The sequence below is a fragment of the Crocodylus porosus genome, unplaced genomic scaffold (assembly GCF_001723895.1).
Source record: "Crocodylus porosus isolate Cpor-Errol unplaced genomic scaffold, CroPor_comp1, whole genome shotgun sequence".
NCBI lineage: Eukaryota > Metazoa > Chordata > Crocodylia > Crocodylidae > Crocodylus > Crocodylus porosus.
In genome coordinates, this window is record NW_017728943.1 from 78,476,259 (window position 1) to 78,497,363 (window position 21,105).

General features: G+C 41.3%; 1 protein-coding gene across 3 annotated transcripts in view; it reads left to right on the top strand.

Moving 5' to 3' along the window:
* The window catches only part of KIF6 (kinesin family member 6), a 415,530-nt gene that overhangs the window by 91,166 nt on the left and 303,259 nt on the right, over nt 1–21,105 (top strand). For all 3 annotated transcript variants that reach the window (XM_019549619.1, XM_019549618.1, XM_019549620.1), the window contains exon 6: nt 9,717–9,846. In XM_019549619.1, the coding sequence (XP_019405164.1) occupies nt 9,717–9,846 (130 nt within the window). The remainder of the gene's footprint in view (nt 1–9,716; nt 9,847–21,105) is intronic.

A 21,105-nucleotide genomic window follows, 5' to 3' on the forward strand; every position in this document is an offset into this window, starting at 1 on the left:
ATTACCAAAATGTGACACAGAGACACGAAGTGAGCAAATGATGTTGGAAAAATGGCGCCGATAGACTTGCTCGACGCAGGGTTGCCACAAACCTTCAATTTGTAAAAAACGCAATATCTGTGAAGCGCAATAAAGCGAAGCGCAATAAAACGAGGTATGCCTGTATTCTCTCTAATCTCTATAAGCTTTTTAAATTTTGCACAACTTATTCAGCTGGTTCCAGTGTGTTAAAAAGCTCTAGTTCGTAATGTTAAAAATATGGTTCAATAACCCACGTTTACATCAGTGGGGATTTTTATGAGATAGCTCCAGAGAGTGAAAGTGTCTATCTTCCATCACTGACACTAAGCTGATGCAAGGAAGGACCTGCATTAGAACAGTACAACTTGGCAGCTCCTGTTTTATGTGCCTTCTAGTAAGCTAGAAAGGAGCCTACAATTTCCATCTACTCAGCCAATTGGAAAGGATTCTCTGTTTATAAAGAAAACAAAGCCTTGCCTCTGCCTCCTCTCAGTCATTATGGATAACTTAATAGAACTTTTCCACTTCAAGATCCAAGTTTAGGACTATTCTAAGAAATGTAGATGTTTTATGAATACATTGGGCATTCTATAGAAAATCTATTATCACATTGTTCAAGAATTTTATAACAATTCAAAAGAGATTATTCTTTCACCGTCTTAGGTTATGACTTTTGTTCTGGGAGCTCTAAAGGAAGACTCTGTACATATGCAAATTGAGACTTCTGTCTGGAAATCCTTCTAGCAATAAAAACAGAAAGGCTGAGGTAGAGTACTGGACATTATCACTGGTTTTTCCTCCCTGAGATTTTTTTTTTTCATTTTGGCATACATAGCAGAAAATCTACCTAAAGCTTCCTACCCAAACTATAATGTCATCATTTTATGAAAGCCTGGAAAGTATTTGTAACCATTGGTCAAAAACCAAAGCCTGACAAGGTTCAGCAAAATGCAAACTTTGAAATAATATATTGAGTGTTCTATATAATTCTGGAAAACAACATTGTTATAACAGAGAAGGTTGGCATTTTTCAAGCAGTGTCAAAACATCAAAATCAATCAAATATCTCCATAGAATTCAGATTAATCTGTCATGTCTTAGACCAGTGGTCTCCAAAGTGGGGTGCGCGCACCCCAGGGGGTGCACAAGATGATCCATTGGGGGTGCGGGAAGAAAATATTAGAACTTCTATTTATATTTATTTTATTTCATCTTTATCTCATCCTTTTCTAATTTCTATTTTTTGTGTATGTTTTATAATGTACATAATATATTAGTACAGTAGTACATGTATATAATTTATAAAATACATATATTGGGAGTGCGTGCTCAAAAATTTTTTACTAATAGGGGTGCGCGATCAAAAAAGTTTGGAGACCAGTGTCCTAGACTGTGGTGTGTAAGACATATAGTTGCCCAGATGTAACTGAGGGCAGAATTTAATCTATCATCACAGAACATTGCTTTAAAGGCCAAAATTATGCCTTTTGTCTGCATGGAGGTAATAGAGTGTTGGCCTTGTTTGAGGTCCAAAATATCTTGCTCTGGGGTAGAGAGAGAGGATTAGAGGTGGAAGGGAACAGTATTATGAAGTCCAGCTGTTGTTATTCCAAAAAGTTACAACATGTGACTCCTTTAAAATGTTCTTTTGACTGCATTTTATGCTAATGAGAGTGGGCAGACATTCTGTTATACCTTCAGACCTTCAGGCTAAACCCCTTTGGAGGTTTTGAGCCTCAGAAAGTGAGTAGTTTTCTAAGCTTCGCAGTGAATGCTCAGCTAACATTGAATGAACATAGAATTCCATTCAGCTGTTTGGTTTGTCTCTCACTGCTTAAAAAGCTGTTCTTCTTACTTCAGAGTACTTCACATGTACGAGCTATCTTGAAGTAAACACACAAAGGCAAGGCACTGGAGTTTTACTAGAAGGTAAACTTGTCAGGGTCAGTCCTATACTTTGTCTTGAATTTGACCTTGATTAAAGTAATTTGTGGTTAAATAAAAGTGCATTCTCTTTGTTGGATTTCTGTGTAGTACTTCCATTCAAGATGTCCTACCCAACACATGTTTGTCCCTCTCTTCCTCTATACTTCTCACTCTTCTGCCCTTCTGCATTTCTTCTAATTAGCTTATGCTCTCCTAATATGTCTTTCCTGCAAAAAAAAAATTGAAAGTAATATAATAGTGTTCCATTCTCCTGGTTTCACATTTTTCACATTTTTTATTATATTTCATTTCCCACCTTGTATCTGTCTTGGCTCTTTGAAGCAGACATTTTCTATTACTGTACAGTTGTTGCTCTTTGGTCATGTCTACATGTTTATTATGCACAGTGGTTACTGCACATTTAATTTAGTACTTATATAATCAAGTACTAAATAAATGGACAGTAATTTAAGTTACTTCAGAGTCATGCCAGTGACCACCTTTTTAAGTGATACTACTGCACAGTAGTTTAATAATGCTGTGCAGTAGTGTATTAGCACTGTTTGTGCTGTGATGTGCAACTGTATAGTATTATTAAGCTAGTGTGCTGTTAGTATCTCCTGTAGACATGCCCTGTATGTACTACTCTAATGAACAGTGTGAAGTCCAGTAATTTTGTTTTAAATCAGTTATCCACATAGAAGAAGTCTGAGGAACAGGGAGAAAACTGTTACTAGAGTACTCTTTTCTCTTTCTTATAAACTGTTCCATTATATATTTTTCACCAAAATTTCTCTCCAGAATTACTTTATTCTATCTTAAAAACAAGGTGCATAGTCTGAGCCAGATGAATAGCTTATTGAACTCAACACGATTCCACGTTTGGTGTTTAGATATTAGGTCACAAGATCCCTAGTGGTCACTCATTTCAGCCAAACTTTTATCTCTTCGTTATTTCAGAACTAAAAAAAGCCTATTTATACTGAGGGATCCTTTAGAGAAGTATAGGGAAACTTCCTCTGACCTAACTTTTCTCTCTCAATGTCTTAATTTCATGTGTCTTAGTCCCTTTTTTGACTTTTCAGAGTTTTAACAAGTTATAACTGTATGTCCGGAGCTGGTAAAACAACATCCCCTGTCTGGCTTGTCACTCAGTTCTGATATCCTAAGCTTTGCTTCTGAACTCTCTAGGTCCTTCCCTTCAATGGTTACCTCACCTACCATAATTTGGTGTTACAGCTCCATAGGGAGGCTGCTGCAGGAGGCAGATGTGGGTTTGGGGTAGGTCCTTGTCTGAACTGAGGTCCTTCCTGGCCTCAGCTCATTTTTAGTCTGGTGGAATCCAGGGGCCCAGGGTCCACCACACCAGGATCCTTGGTTCTCAGGCTCCAGCTCCAGCTTTCTTGCATGTTCTGGGCCACTGGCACATCCCCTGTGGGCATGGGGATTATGCTCTCTGCAGTCTTTGCTGCCAGATCCTCCGACACATCTCAGTCCTCCTTCTGAAACATATTTGGGTTCCTGCCTGTACAACACAATGCCCTAGGGCTCAGGAGTGGTCTGACCTGGGTGCCCCTGCCATCACCCTAGTAGCCTCTAGTTCACCCCTTACAGCCACTTTGGTCTTCCAGTTTAAACATAAAACAAAGGCATGAGTATCTGCTCTCAAAACACAAAGTTCACTAAATGCAATGCTTCCCTGTTGGAGTTAATCTTACCGTTCAGTAGCTCCAGCACAAAAAATTAGAGGTACTTGCTGCTCCAGGCACAGGGTTCCTTATGTCCTTTTGAGGTGCAGAATCCTTCCTCTTTAGGCATCCCAGGCAAGCTCTTCCCAGGACTTCTATGGCTCCTATGGCCAGATTGTCCCTTCTGGGTTTATGAGCATCTCCCTGGGTCATCTGACCCTCTATCTCTGCCCCAACCCTGCCAATCACTATTAACACGTGGGGTGGGTGGCCATTTTATTTATAGCTCCCTTTGCCGGTTCAGAGGAGCTGGGCAGGCCGGCGGGCCCTGGGCTCCCTCCCCCTCTCAGTAATGGGGCAGAGGCCTCATTACACAAGTGCAATTAACGTCATGGCTTGCCTTTATGAAAATAAATATACCCTGATTGTTTGCTTTTAATTAAAGGAAGAGTTCATTTTCCACTCATTGCTGGTACTGTATGAAGAAAATAAAAAGAGGAATAAATTTAGTGAATGCTGTGTTAGCAGGGACATATTGGCTACAGATGTTTGAATTTGGAAGCATCCTCTACCTACTGGGGTTTTTTTTCATGATTATATAGCACCTGGCATGTTGTACTGAAAGTCATATTAATGATGGCAGAAAAATTCTAACTATTTAATCACTGTATGAAAATTTATCTTGCATGCACTCTGTACTTTTTAGACAAATCCCCTGGTCCTGTCTGTCATACACAAAACTGCAAAGCCTTCAATGATCATTACAACTTTATACATCCCTCTTCCATGACAATATTTGCAACAGAATGATAGCATTTGGTATATAAATTAAAAAGAAATTAAAAGGATGACATGAGGTTCATCTCGGTACATTAGCTAATCAGCAGGGATCATGACTTTCTCTGTTTAAAAACTGCAAATTCTCTGATTTAAAAAATAAAAAAATTCTCTGATTAAAAACCCCCATATCTGTGTTTTTCCACAATTAAAGTGAAACACCACTAATATATATACATATACACAGTATATTATTAGATATCAGTTGAAGACAATGTTTTATCGATATGTTCACAATTTTAAGTAATGTGGAAACCTACTAGTGCCTCAATCGTTATAATAAAATAAATTCTAAATACTTATATTTTTGGTGTTTGACTGGTTTTTTATCATAGAAAATCAGAGGTCCCCCCTGTCCCCTTCACTCACCAGGATGTGGGTCCACCTGCGGCTGTCTCCCCCCCAACACTTCGTGACTCTGAGCAGCCCTGATATGCCAGTGCCCTGCCATTGCCCATGCCATTGTCCCTCACACACAAGCCAAAGCTTCCTCACCCCCCTCAGGCGCCCTTCAATTCCCAACCCACAGCACTCCCACCCTTACTGGTGCCCCCCATTTGCAACGTGCAGCTTCCTGCTGGAGGGGCCCCCTGGCTACCAGGGCTACAGGGCCAGGCATCTGGATCCGCAGCCCCCTCCTGTCCCAGCAGAGCCTGAGCCCTGGCTGCCACCTGTGGGAGGCAGCGGCTGCTGTGACACAAGCAGAGCATGGAGCACTGCTCCCCCTCCCCTATAGGCAGCATGGCTGGAGCAGAGCTTGGGGGGGAGGAGTAGATGTGGGTTGCCTGCTGCAGGCTCAGGACTACCTGCTTTGCTGCCCTCCCCCAGGAACCTCTGCTGCCCAGCGAGTAGGACTTGGTGCAGCAGGGCAGAGTGGAGCGAGGGGGCTCGGGGCCACTGCTGGGAGCCCTGTGTCACAATGGTGAGGTGCCTGCTATCTGCCCAGCAGCAGTGGGGTGGAGGCATGGACTTGTGAACCCAGTGTTGCTGGGTAGGCATGGGGTGCCTTGCCAAGGCAGCTCAGGGCTCCTGGCAACAGCACCAAGCCTTCCCACCGCACATTGCCCTGCCACACCAGGCTCTGCCTGCTGGATGCAGAGACCCTGAGACGAAGGGCAGCAGGTTGGGAAGCCCTGAGCCAACAGCTGGCAGCCCATATTTGCTCCCACCCCGTGCACAAATCTGGGGGTTTTATGCTCCCTCTTCCTCCCCCCCAGGGCTGCACACAGTGATGGGGGAGCCAGCCCCACTCCCCCTTCTGGCTCTGTCCCACTCCCTTCGCAGGCCCCGCAGCTACACATTTTCACCCCAGCTTCAGGCCCCACGCACTGCATCGGCTGGGCAGTGCCCCTAGCCCCAGCCCTTGCCAAAGTCCCTCCATCCCTCACTATGATGGCTAGAAAATGGTTTTTAGAGGTTTGTTTTTGGGAATTGGCTTGTAGGTCAAGTAGAAAATGTTTAGGATTGGGAATCCAGAAAAAAGATGACAAAGCTGATAGGGAAATACAGATCGCCTGAGTGAGGGACTAACAATAGAGGGATGGGGGTGAGGAGGGGAACGCAACTAGGTTATAGGAGATACAGTGTTAGCCAACTAAGCCCAGGGGTGGGGGGAAGGGGAGGGAGGGGGTTCGCGATGCTGAGAGAGAAAGGAGATAGATACACACAAACCCATTACAATGGTCCACAATGGCGGAGGAAGTGGTTCGGAGGAAATGCCTCAGTCCATATAGAGTCTCATCGCGGGGGTCCTCTTCAGGTGGAGCAGGGTCGTCCATGGTTGAAGAATCCTCTCAGAGTGAAATGAAGGTCCGTCTGGTGTGGGGGGGGAGGGGGGGTGATTCAGGCAGTCCCCTCCGGGTCTGGTCCAGCAGTGGCTCGTCTGGTGGGGTCGGAGTACTGGTGGTGGCCCGTGATGTGTTCCACATAGATGTCGCAGGACCAACGGATGGTGTCAGACACCATGAGGCAGCGCATCAGCTTGGCGTAGCGGCAGGAGATGCGGCAGGCACCCAGGACGCTCTCATTGCTGGGATCCCACGCTCCGAGCGTTCCCACAATGAGCGCATCGACTGTCACGTTGTAGCTGCAGCTGCTCAGGGTGTCGGCCAGCGGGGTGTACTTCCCCCGCTTGCAAGCCGGGGCATTGGTGACGGCTTGGTACTGGTTCTTGAAGGGGATGGTGACATCCACAATCACGACCTTCTTGGCCTCTTCGTTGGTTATGACTATGTCGGGTCACATCTGGCTCTCACAGCCCGGGATGGTGCGGTTCATGGAGATCTCCCCCACCACGGCTGGGATGGCCCTCACCAGGCAGTCCTGGACAGCGTTATGGCAGAGCTGCCAGGCTCTGGCGTGCGGCTTGCAGCTGCACATCACATGGGGGAAGGTGCATTAGAACAATGGTTCAGGGGAATGGCAAGGATTAATTAATTTCTAAAAGTTTGTTTATGACAAAGTTTCTTTCAAGGCTCACTGTGTCTGACACAGGCAAGCAGCAAGAAGATACAGGCTGGGAAATTGAAGACATGTACTATACTGTTCCATAACATGAGATACAGGACTCTGCCATGTTGGCCAGATCACAGTGTCCAGTTGCAGAGCCCTTGGGATTTCTATTTTTGGGGAGCAGACCAAATTAGGATGTGTGCATGTGATGGTTCTGTGAAACAAAGGAGTATGCTGACAGGACCGGACAGAATGGAGACAGTAGGATAACCACATCGAAATGAATCAACGATGCCCAGGAACAAAGAGTCATCAGAGGGGCAGAAAGAAAACAAAAGAAGGGATTTCAGAGCAGCAAAGGGTCCCCGAGAGGAGAACCCGAGGTCACCATGTACAGAAGGCACACCACCCCCCCATCTCACCCACCCCACTGGGGAGAGGTGGGCCTCGGCCTTCAACCTCCAGGCTGCTGACATTCAAGAAAGAACCTCAGGGTGAAGCTTGCATACTGGCCAGACGTACCTTGACTCTGTGAACCCTAGGACTAGTAGATATAGAAGTGTTTGCATTATTCTTATCTGCTGTCACTGTGTATCAGTAAAATTCACCTGTTATCGAATGGAAAGGACGTGGTTGGTCTGAGGGTTTGGGTCCATCCGGAACAAAGTATCTGGGTCATAAATCCAGTAGCAACAACTATAGGGGCCTCAATTCCCCCTCCCCACACAGACTAACCTGGAGGGAGCTGTGGGAGCTGCTTTCCATGCTGCCTGGCTGCCACATGCATGTATACATACACATCTGTATATGGTGCCCCCTGCCTGATCGCCCTCCTCCTGCTCCCTCCAGTCTCTTGCAGGCTGGAACTCATTTCCTGGATTTTCTCCTTTAAATCTCTGTTTTTCTCCTAACCACCACCTCTGCCCAACCCCAGGGCTATGTACTACCTCCAGGCAGTTCTGCATGCTGGGATCGTGGCTGCAGGAGTACATGTTAACCCCGCCCAGCCCCGCATGCCAGGATTGGCCTATATGCCACATCTAGCACACAGGACCACAGTTCACAGGGCTCCCCACAGTCCCCTGGGGAGACCCGTGAGCTAGATAACAAGGTACTGGCAGCTGGATCTGGCCTCCTGGCTGGGGGTTGAGCACCCCTGGAATGGATCCTAAATTAATCTGCTTGTCAGATGAGAATTTTGGACAACACTACCCTAGCTTCTTTTTTAACTCCAACAAATAAGAGTCTCCAAGGAGCTCACCTAATAATTTTAGGTAAGGTCCACACCATCTGGCTATTTTTCTATTGCTTTTTTAAAATTTTATTTTATTTGTTGTGGCATTTTATCCAAGAAGGACTGGCCATAGATCCCATCTAAGATCACCAGTTACGTTGTGGTATTGTTGCAGTGATGTTGTTGCCTGGAAAGCTTGACTGCCTGAGAAAGGGTACTGTAATACCTGAAGGTTTGCCTATGGCTATACCAACCATACAGCTGGTCCAATACAAGATATCAGCCACAAGAATAATTGCCTCTCAGTTATGTTGTTTCATTCTGATAGTCACTTGAATGATAGTAAAGCATTGAGTCCTTGTTTAATGATAGATAAAAGCTGTCTAAGATGACTAAAACATGGCATTTGAAGAAGAGGTATTCAATTAAAGTCTGTGCTGTTTTTATACAGTTTTTGGTTTTGTGTGTGGGGTTCTTTTTCCTAAAGAATCCTTGGATTATACCCGATTTCTTTTCAATCTAGCCATGATTAGTTGGTCATTTTCTTAGGCTCCTTTTACATGTTATGTATATTATGCAGTTACTTGGTTAATTGTGCAATTTATTTAAACTGGCGACACATGCAAATTAAGTATAATGCCTTCAGAAGGTGGCAAAAAGTTAGGTCTGGAAAATGTGTAATAACTATATAGCTGGTTTCTGTCCAGCTTTAATTTGCATGCTTAGCCTATGCCCCTGTGGCTGGGATCCTGTCAACTGACAGAGCTCCCAGCCACCAGTGTGCACTGTGCACTGCCACAGCTGAGAGTCCTGCAACTGATGGGACTCCTAACCACAGAACTGTCCCATGGGCTGCCATAACTGGGTCCCCTGTCAGTTGACAGGAGCTCTCAACTGCACCCGTGAGCCTACAAGCACCCATCTAAACTTAGCTCCTAGCCACAGAAGCATATGGCCCTGCCAGCTGAGGGGCTTCTAGCTGTGGGAGCTTGTTTTTTGTCAGTGCAGGAAGAGCCCAGGATCAGACTTCCCCTACACTGTCAATAGGGTGTGTTGGGATCTGGTTCATGATCCCATAATCATACCTTCTACCATTCACATGTGGCATGGCAGAAGGCATGATTGTGTGGATCGTGCATCAGATCCCATTGCACCTTTACCTGCACATGTAGAGGGGCCCTCATAGAAAAATTAATCTTGTTGAGGAATAGAATAAACAGATGACCACAAGTTAGTGGTTATAGATGATGTTGCTTTGAAAGTGATAGCAGAAAGGACAGGCAGGCAGTAATTGAAAGACAGAGAGACATAGAGACAATAAATACAAAGGATTGAGAGGAAGAAACTAAAGGAAATTCACATTTTAAGAGTAAACAATAGGTGTCAAGAGAGGCCAGAGACTCAAAAAGCACTTATTTGTACTTTGATAGCCCACATCTTCAATTTTCCTTTTATTGTGACAGTTCTATTCGTATGATAACTCAGTGAAAATATTAGGACAAAAATCCTAATTTGCCCACAGCATGGATGGTATCTGATTCCTTTTTTTCCTCTTTCAGAAAAGTGACAATAATGGAAGACCCAGATCAGAACATTCATCTGAAAAACCTGTCTCTTCAGCAAGCAACCAATGAAGAGGAAGCACTAAACCTTCTATTCTTGGGAGACACTAACAGAATGATTGCAGAGGTAAGCTTTGGCCAATACTGTTACAAATCTCATATGGCTTTATAAGAGACAAAATGATTGTAAACATCGGCTAAGTACAGACAGTCAAAAAGCCTGAGGTGGAATCAGTCCATCTACACAAGTTTCTTTAAGGGGAAGGGCTTGCAGGGGCCTCATAGGCAACTGGGATATCAGCAGATAGCAGCCTACTTTGATTCTTGATTGGACCTGGCAATGACATTCGATGCATCAGTCCAACCTGCTTGATTAAGTCTGATACTACATGGAGCCAGGTCTATCTTACACCAGGATCTGCCATTTTGAAACTGCTCTATTTGTCCTGAATTTCTGTTTTGTTATGGGTATAGATTAGTTTCCAACCTTCTAAACTGGAAAAAGTGCAATGTCTGTACCTAGCCATTCTTATGTAACAACTGCTTAGCCATTGTAAGGGATTGAAATGAATAAGCAGGTTCTCTGTGACGAGAGATCCCCTGTGATAATGCAGGAAGTGTGTTTTCATGTTCATATTCGTATATTTTTTTATTTTGTGAGCTTTATTTTTTTCTATGTGAACCTAGTTTTCTATAATATAACAATTTTACATTGCAATTAAAATAATTAGAACAAAACAATTGTGGTCTTTTCCAATAAAAATGCATAGATTGATTTTGGCTATTATGTGTATCCCACATGTATGCACATAAAAAGTTCAGACCAATCATTATTTTTATGTAATAATGTTAAAGCTTCTACCAGACGTATTGGCTTGCATTTGAAGTGGCTTCACCAGCAACCAGCAGTCCTTTTTTACTTCAGGAACATGTTCATGTGGTTTTATTACGTGAAAAAAAAGCAAATACTAGTTTACTACATTTTAAAATGAATATTAGTAGATATGCTAAAATTAGGTTGATTTAGTTGACAATGCAAAGTTATATAATAATATATTTGTAATTGTATTATTGCTTTTCTGGGCTTATTATACTTTCATTTTTTTCACTCAGTAATTGAAAAAAACTATGTAGATATAAAAGGCATACTAAAGTAGTTGAGTATTGTCAATCCCTGAATCACAAGATTACTTTTCAGTCCTGAGAACTTGCTCAACAAGTTTATTCATATATTAGGAGTGTGTAATTTATTCAAGATGTCTCTTCTGAAGGCATGCCTTGAAATGTCAAAAAGGTAGCTATAAGTTAATAAGGGGATAAATACTCAGATGGCATTTCATACTTAGACATTTTTCAGATACATGAAAAAATAAAATATAGCCCCGAGTCTCCATTAACTACATATGCACACCCATTCATGTAGATGGGAATATTTGTATCAGAAATGTGATTACAGGTTTCCCTTGCTTTATGCTGTACATGTGTTTCTGAAAAATGGCGTATAACTCAAATTCATGTAACGGGAACCCATTTTACAATGTAACAAATAGGGATATGTTCCAAGACATCGACTGTCCTCACCCCCAGACCCATTTCTACCACTTTTACAAGACAATTTTGGTACTCACCAACAGCAAGTACACACAAGTACAGGGCACTATCATAATGGGGATGGCAACTACAGAAACACTTGTCGCAGACAATGAGTGAGGAGGACAGATCCACACAGGAGACTATATTTGGTGTGCATCACTCCCATAATGCTCCACACAAAGCAGCTGACTGCACGCTTCCACCATACCAATTGCATAAGAGTGAATTTACTTTGCATATAATGATTTTTTGGTATGAAAAGGGTCATCACATAAGACTGAATTCACACATACAGAACCACATAAAGTGAGGGAAACCTGTATTCAAGAAGCTAGCACCTTCATCCATAACAGTGAGGATATCTTCTGTCTCAAATTTGTTAGAATATTTCCAAAGCATTAGAAGGATCTAAACTGGTGATGGTAAATAAGGCTTCTTGATTTTTGCATCCTAAGAGCAAAATGCTTTAGGTTGTTTAAACACGTTTTGGCTTTTGTAAAACATCACGGTCTGGCCATTACACGTATATGTGTAATTTTAACCCTGAATCTCTGGATATCTTATCATCCAGAATACGAGGAAAACATGGATTTGCTTTTAACGTGACTGTCAGAAATTGATTTCTACAAGGAAGGAGCTTACTGGGGAAAAAATGACATAGTAATCACTTTTTAAAACTAGGTTACCAACTTCACATTTACAGAGACAAATTCAGCAGCTACTATAGTAACCTGAAAACATCTGCAAAATATAGTCCCATGATCTGGTATACAAAATCAGCTTCTCTTTATGGCTTGTTTTCATGTACTCCAGCTGTAGCCAACATTTTCAGGAAAAGTTATTAAGAAAAGCTACATATTTGTCAGTGTAGCACACTAAAAGCAATTTCAAAACCTATAACAACATCCTCTAGACAATGTTTTCTTTGCATTAATAGCACAAACTGTGTTTGAATTAGTGTTTTTGATGACATATCTAAATGAAAAAGATGAACATCTTGGAATCATTGGGAAAAATGGTATTGTGACTAAACCCTCTGTTGATTGAAATTATAATTTATGTACTAATTTCATTCGAATGGCTCTATATAGGGAACAACATTTTCAAACTTGAGGACCTTCTTTGAATGTCTGTATTTTACACTGGCTATTTTTATTTATGTATTAATTTATTAGATTTATCTGCTGCCTTTCTCAACAAAGGCTCAGGGTGGCTTACAGGAAGAGACTGAAATAACTTATAAAACAAGAGAATGAACAAGAGAACAAAACAACTTATAAAAGCAACTAGAGTATTAAAAGAGATTATAAAACCAACCCCCTACACAGATCCCAGCTCAGCCTGATTTGCTGAACACATGCCTGAGTAGGTGAAGGAATTCAAGAGAAAAATGGCTTCTTTTTAGTGGTGGGAGAGGAAGTTGACTTTAGTATTTGTATTTTAAGAGGCTGGAAGTCGTTTACAGAAATTGAGGCAAGAGGCAATTGAAAGCAGGGCACCTTACAGACTAAGTTGTTCAGAAATGCCTAAACTTTTGTAGGCAACAGCCCACTTCATCAGATGCAAGTCCTTTCATAGCAGATAATGAAGTAGGCTGCTACTTACATAAGCTTATGCGTTTCTGAATTGGTTAGTCTGTAAGGTGCCTTGCCTTCTACCTGAATTCAAACACACACTCCTAACTACCTCTCTCTACTCAAAGAGGTAACTGAGCCATGATTAAGGTTGTTAGTAGTGGGAATAATCAGAAAAGAGAGTGTTATGATGATGTTAAGGAGGAAGAATTAACATTATTTCTTGAGGTACAGGATTGGGAGGAAAATTTGAATTCAATTTTGATGAGACTGGAGCAAAACAGTTAGAGAATGAGATAACGTGGGTGATTGATTATTATTAGGTTGGTGATTGGTATAAGGGGAATAGAGGAAAACAAAATAGTGGAAGATGTTACCTAAAGAAAAAACACACAGAGCACTGAAGTTCAACAATAAATAGTACGATGAGTGAAAATGAGAAGTCACTGAAATTTTTAGATGAAGTACTGTAAGGTGGATCCATAACAGGTTGGATCATTATGCTCAAAGTGTAGTCATCGGTGCTTTAATATTTAATTGGAAGGAGTTATCAAGTCTGGTTTACCATGGGTCTGCCCTGGGTTCATTACTGTTTCATATCATCCTTATGATTTGGAGTTTGGGATTGGGTGCGCAGTTACCAAATTTACACTTGATACCAAGCTGAGTAAAGGTGTAGACACTTTGAACAAGTTACAGAAGGTAGAACTCTGGTGAAGGTTAATTATAATTGAGAGTAATTCACATTGAACAGAAATTAATTAAATGGTTGGAAGAAATAAAGCCTATAGAAGCAGTGAGTGTAGATGTTATGATCGGAGATCCTGTTGAAAAATAAAATGAGAAAAAAGATAAGACTGAGAGTTGAGAAAGATTTCACCCCTTCCTAGTGGAACTAAGAGAAGGAAGAGTAATGAAGCATTTTAAATGTGGAACTGTCTTGCATTCTGTTTTCCAGTGATGACAAATATACCTCACTTGCATTACTGGGTGTTGTTCTCTCTTGCATGCTGCAGTTTTTAATCAGCTAACAGCGTGTTGCTGTTTCATTGTCATTTGGACTTTCAGGTGTCTGGCACTTGGTACAGGGACCAGGGCCAGATTAACACATAGACAAACTAGGCACATGCCTAGGGCCATATACTGTGGGAGACCCAGTCCTTCCATCCACATCAGTGGTGCAAATGGCCCCGTCTGCTTCTCTTCCCTTTCCTTCCCTTTCCCTCCGCTGGCCTCACTGCTGCAGCGGCTGCTTCCTAGCAGTGGCTTCAAGCCCTGTTTCCCACAGGCGGCAGTGCCAGGGTGGGGAGGGGGGTCTTGACTGGTCCGGGGTCCACAGCTTTGTTAGCCTAGGGTCCACTAAAGGGTTAATTTGGCCCTGACAGAGACTTCAAAATGCTAGCAAATCCCAAATTTGGGAATGATACAGAAGTTTGTCATTGAATAATTAGCAGTTGCTTCACAGAAGACTAGGGTCCAGTTTTACTAGGGATTATATAAAAACATAGTAAGAGATACTTGCAACCTGCATAGAAGCCAGTAAAAGCATATGCGAAAAAATATGCCTATTCCTATTTTACAGATAAGTAACTGACATATTGAGATTAAATGTAAAACCCAGAGAGGTGCAACAGGCACCTCCAGTGTGGTTGGTGGGACATACAAAAATTAGGCACCCTGGCCACAGAATCATTGTTCAAGGTGTCACAGGGCATCAAGGTGTGCCTTTTCCTTTAAGGGCAGAAACTGCCTAGGAGCAACTACTAAATGACTGTGCAGTAAAAGCATGGGTTGTTTCCGACCCTACTGCACAGTAACAATGAGCTACTGCTCAGTAGCTCATTGTTACTGTGCAGTAGTGTCAACGTCATGGTTTGTACCCACTGATGCTGCATCACCATAGCAATGAGTTATGTTGCCGTAGCTCATTGCTACGGTGATGTAGTGTCTTGTGTAGATGTACCCATTGCATCTGAACTGCTTCTCTTTGCAGTTTCAGTGCTTGAATCAGGTTACAGTTGATACCTCTATCAATGTGGAATCCAGAGCCGCAAATCCACTTCTGAGAATAGCACCTAACTGAAAAGGGCTCACTGTGTGTAAAATGTAGTGATGATGCCCACCTTTTGCACATTAATTTGATATTGTACTCACCCAGGAAGTGAGAGGCCAGAGTCCTAGGGCCCATTTTGCCCTGATTAAGAAACCCACATCTCCCATTTCCTAGGACACCCTAGCTACCAAATTATAAAATAGTCTGGCTTGGGAGTACTCTCTTCCCCTCCTATTGAAGCAAACCCATGGTGCCTCCAAAAATGCAAGGGTCACAGACTCAGAAAGAAAAAGCAAAAGGAACCTTATTCTGCAATGTGGTGGTTAGGGTATTCAGCTGTGAGTCTGAAAAGGTAAACACTTCCAATCTATATAGTTCTTTGCTTGATTTGTGGTTCTGTTAACTTAAAAGACAAAGATAAAACCAGTAACTCCCAAAGAATATTGAATGGATTTCAGAAATCTCAAATCTTATTTTGTTAAGTTAAAGTAACATGTTAAGGAACTGTGGTAACAAATCCGGCATTTGTTTAGTGGGGTTCTCCCCCACACAGTGAAAAGTTAGTCCAGTTTAATGAGGAAAGAAATGTTTTAGTATATGGTTTTGACTCTAGGTCCCTATTGTTTGAATTTGGAAGACAGTACATACGCAGTATTGTTCCATCACTTAAAATGTTTGGAGCATACATGTGGCAAACAGCAGGGTTTTGGCAATATTTAAAAATGTTTTTTCAATCGAGAATAAAGCATTTAAACATTTGAAGATAGCTGTGAGAACCTTCTTGTGACCCCCTAAACTAGTTGTTTTTCCTTTTGTAGTTAATTTCCTTGGCAATTATTTTTATTCTGCTTTTCTCTTCAAGAGGAACTGCAGAATGAGGAGTTCCCTCTCCTGGATGCAACATAAAAATAAGGACTTTACAATCTATGGTCATTTAAAACTAAATGGCACTTGCTGGCATGTTTACCCCTGTTCTGACCATGTTCTAAACTGTAGTATGACTTTCTGCCTCTCAAAATTCTACTTTATGTCAGTTGTTACTCATTTCCACTTCCAGTTTTCTGGTATAATATTGCTGGCAGAGTGGCATCAAACTTTTCAAAACAGGTGAGTTAATTTCAACAAGCAATAAAACAATCACTGTCCCAAACACTGCATTCAGTAGTCATTAAAGTGCTTTGGGATTTGTATGGATAAAAAAAACTATATAACTGCAAAGATGAATGATACTGTCCTAGTGGAATAATAATTACGTTGGCAACATTTCACATTATAGTCCTCCTGTTAAATTTTAGGGTTTTTTGTGTTTTTTTTAATAAGGGCACACTTCCATTAAGTATGAATATAAAAGCAATTTTAGGGATTGCTTTTAAAAGTCAGGAACATTTCAGAAGTACTTTGGTTGTCTCCTAATATCAAATACCTGAAAAGAAACCTTTTGATCTGTAACTTCAAGTATGCCTAATATACTTAATAGTATATAAGTGATATTAAGCAGCCTTTTCCTACTGAATAACCTGTATCCTATATTTATTTATGGCTGTTTATAACTCATTGTCATTTCATAGTTTTATCCTCACCTACCCAAAGTTATTGCTGCCAGTATAACTGCAAACCATATCTTATACTTACACAAGTAAGTTTCTTTGATTTTATAACTGGAGAGATAATTATAACTACCTCATCAAAATGCTGAAAACTTCCCACTCATATGTTAATAATGTGGCTATGTTAAAGTTAATGACAAAATTCTCATAGCTTCACTGGAGCCAGGATTTCATGTAGGTCAGTGTTTCTCAACCTTTTTAGACTCAAGACACCCCTTGGAAAATGCTAACTTTTAGCTTTTAGCTTTTTTTTACTATAGAAAATAATAGAGCAATGTTCTGTTTCAAAAAACTCAGGTCAAAACAGGTCAGAATGTTTTTGACACTAGATTCTTATTTGAAACCTCTAGGTTTATATTGTGAATCACGTGTAGGTATTTGCACACTTAGCAGTGCTAAAATTGTGCGGAAGCCTGCTGCACCCTTGAAAAGATGTCATGACATTCCATTGATCTGATTCCATTGATCTGATTCCATATAGTCTGATTCTTATTTGCACAGTAGTCACTTTACTCCACCTGAGGGCTCTAATTAAGTACCTGGAGCATCTGGTGCGTCAGTGTCCCCATGCTTCAAAATGGTGGCAGAAGCACTTTATCTAAACCCCGTTGAACAGGCTGATATACCAGACACAAAAGCTGGCTGGAGTGCAGCAATGACCAGGTTCCAGCAGACTCACTCCATTAGTTGGGTCTCCCAGCTTGTGTATAGGCACCTGTTGTTCATGTAGTAATTATGCTTCTTCCCTGAATGCTTGCTTATCCATGTATATTTCACTCTTGAAGATTAGCTTCCAATTAAGATCGTAATGTTAGAGCCAGAGCGATGTCCATTGGGGCTGTGCCTATACTCTGTATGTTCTTAAAACCCATGGAGAGATAAGATAGGGCAACCCCAACTATCTTTCAGTTCCTTTTTCCTGCCCATAGCTGTGAAATGGAAGCCTGCAATTTTTGCATCCGGATGCACTTTGCAAATCTTCATTGTAAACACATTAATATATATTAATGTTAAGATTTGTATAGTTAAAATATATTTGCCCCTTTTAGTAGTTGTCTTTCTTACCTACCTTTGCTTTAATTGTCTGAGCAGCTACTTGCCATTTTGGTTGGGAAATGAGTGTATCCCAATAAGTATAAGTCCTTTTTCCAACAGCACTCAGAAAACAGATGACACTCACCTTCCTTTTCGTCCCATTATGCGCTCCCATCCAGGAAAAGGTAGGCAAGGTAGACCTACATCCCAGACCTGCTCCATCTCGGAAGAGCTGAGGCAAATCCTTTTCAGGAGTTTTGAGCAAGAAGAGATTCAAATCCCCTCAGTATTCCTACTTTAAAAAGGTTTTGTAGATTTCACCAGAGCTCTGAGGGGCCATGGTGGTAGACTTCATGAGCATTTATATACATACATTTGTCATCGCATACATTTGTATAAACAGCGAAGTGCTCATCACCACTGAGAAAACAGCAGCGGTGCACTTTTGAACTAAATCACCTTCAATGTGTTTTAGTTCAAAAGCGTGCTGCCACCATTTTCTCAGAGCTGACACATATTTTGCCATTTATACAAATGTATGTGCCGCAGTGCCGGACACTTAAAAGCTCCTGGCACTGCAGTGCAAATCTGTATAAATACCTGGTGTGCCTACCTGTGTAGACATGGTCCAAGTGTTTCTTCACTTGGATGACACAAGTCAGAATGGAAGTCAATGACATTTTAAAATCCCAGTCATTTAGGAAAATAGAAATATGAGTATGCTCTGGTACTGTCACCCCTAGACTTCCAGACCTCCTTCCACACACCATGCAGCCTTGGCCAATTGGAATTCATAAGGTTTATATCACACAACAGAAATCTATACCACCCTCCAGGATGAGAACCTCTGTCCGCATCTGACATCTACCCTGAGGGCTTGGATGTCTTATATTGCACATCGTTAGTCTGCAAAACCTGAAGAAATGTAACAGGGATCAGCTTCACACAAAACAGACCATGCTAGCCTCGATATTGTAATTTGCTTTGGGTGAGACAGTGATTTGATCTACACCATCTCAACCAGAAATTATTTTGCAGGTGCTTTCAGTACTTGCTTAAATGTATAACTTGTTGAAGGTGGTTCAAATCTCCCACAAGTTCTTAGACACTTCATATTTATAGTCACAGCTGGCTGACTTTTCCTGTAAATAAGAGCTTTTCAGAGCCATCACAACTGAAAGGAATGGGCAACAAAAGCCAAAAATAACTTGCCAAAGAGGCAGAGCATCTCAGTTAATTCAGTAGAAAAACCTATCTTTAAATTGCTAATTGCCAGGATTTACTAGCAAGTTTGGTTTTCAAACCTAAACATAAATTTTCAGGCTTTATTGATAAACTGCTGCAAAAAGAAAAGAAAGGAAATGTGTGTATTTATTGTTTTTTTTTTTTGTGGGCAACTGATAGCGAAAACATTCTTCTAGGTAATTGTAGGCGCTCCTGACAGTGTCTCCATCTATGGAAACTTCTGTGATTATGACTAAGGCTTTCTGGCACCAAACTTTTGTCATCCTGAAGAAAATGGAGATGACGGTGGAAGACCTTCCTTTGAGGGCCCAGATGTCTTTAGAGAGAAGACTGGAAAAGCATTTCATTCACTGAAAGATTTCCAGGCCATGTGTTGTTTGCATGGAGTATACACACCAACTCCCAGATGAAAGCACTCATATCAAACAGATATTCACTGAGTGCCTCTATCTGCCAAAGAACCTCAAAACCTCCAAGGAAAAAACAGCCTTTTCCATCTTCCATTTTTCATTTGTAACTACCTTTAAAACAATTATTATGATTGAATGATTGAGGGTCATTGTACAAGAGGTCTTTACTCCATTTCAGAGTTGCCTTTCTTTTTTTTCAGGAGTCTTGGAGCCAAATAACAGCAGACCTCTGAGTTATAGAAACAGTGGGAGCATGTGTCATGCAGCCTTCTTTCACCTCACAGTCTAGTTACTGATTGGTTTACAAATATAGAGAAATCATGGTCTTTTAATGTCCATAATATTTTGATTTAAAGTAAAAAAAGATTCTTCCAATATACAATACAATATAGGCTACCAAGTGAAAGAGATTTGTGATGAACAGGAGTATTTATCACCTACTAAATCCCAGATCCTAGCTATTTTGAACTACTTGCTGTATTAGCTCTGTTTCGGTGCATTTGGAAGCCACATCAGCATGTCATCCTCCTTGCCAGAACAATACAGCTTGCTTTCTTCCATCTGACAGTAGCTAGATTTCTAAAAGACTGACATGCATTTTCCCCCTGTAATTAGGGAACCTTCTTCTCCCTGGAATTTCCATGAGGTTTTAACAGTTTTTTAAGAAGACTTCCTTTTCAACTTGTTCCCTGTTACAGTGTTTTTATGAAAACAGCATTTTTAGTAGCAGTTACATCAGCGCAGCGACCTGGAAGAAAGCCAGGCTTTTATGGCAGGCCATCCATATATGATATTCCATAGAGATAAGGTTATTGAAAGACCCCATTCTAATTTTCTGCCTCAGGCAGTCACTGTTTGTCTTTTGAACAAATGACCCACTTACCAGTTTTCTTCCTGAAACCACATTCTGACCAAGCAGGGTATAGATTATATACTGAATATTCTTAGAGCATTATCATTTCATTAATATAGGGTGAAACCATTTAAAATATTCCAGAGACTTTCTGTTCAGTTAGTAGATAGATTAGAGCTATTTTGACTCAGAGGCTTACATTACAAAATAGGTGTTTAGATTCATCAAGGATTATATAAATCCTACAGATTAGAATCAATTTCACTGGGGTTCTGGCAGTTTCTGCTTCTTCCTTGAGAAACATAGCCAACCTGGAAACATGGAGCTATATAGGGTTCAGTCCATACCTTTGTCAGACCTTTTTATTTCATAACAGCATTCAATTCTTGTTGATTCTTTTGAAAGAGAAATACAGTATTGCAATCTTTATTTAGATACTGAGTACCTGTTTGTATCTATCAGGTAAATTATTTGTGAGTCACCTAGGAGTGTCATACATGGACTTTGAAGAAAAAAAAATATTCATCTAATTTTAATTGATAGTTTGAGATGTCATCCATATATATTCCAGAACTTGCTGTTCTTCCCAGTTATATGGTCTTTTAATACCTGGGTATTGGAATAGCAAAGGACATGAGTGGTGTTTTGGGGTACCCTGACCTTTGTGCCATCAGTACAGTTCATGAGGACTCTCAAGGTCTGTGTGTGTCTTCATAGACAATATTAACCAAAAGATCCTGATCTCAAGTAGATGAGGCAGATATAAACCAAGAACAGAGGGGAGGGGAGCCAGGTGTCCAAGGTGAGTGGTCGCTACCAAGCCCAAAGGAAGGTAATCTCGATGAGGATCAAAGGGAGCAGGAGAGCACGCAAGCCTCCATGGCTCACCAAAAGCATCCGGGAATGTCTCCTTGCTATAAAGGAGGTTTACACCCAATGGAAAGAAGGGGTCATCACCAGGGAGGAGTATTCTGCAGTTGCTCGGGGATGTAGGGGGGTAGTTAGGAAGGCCAAGG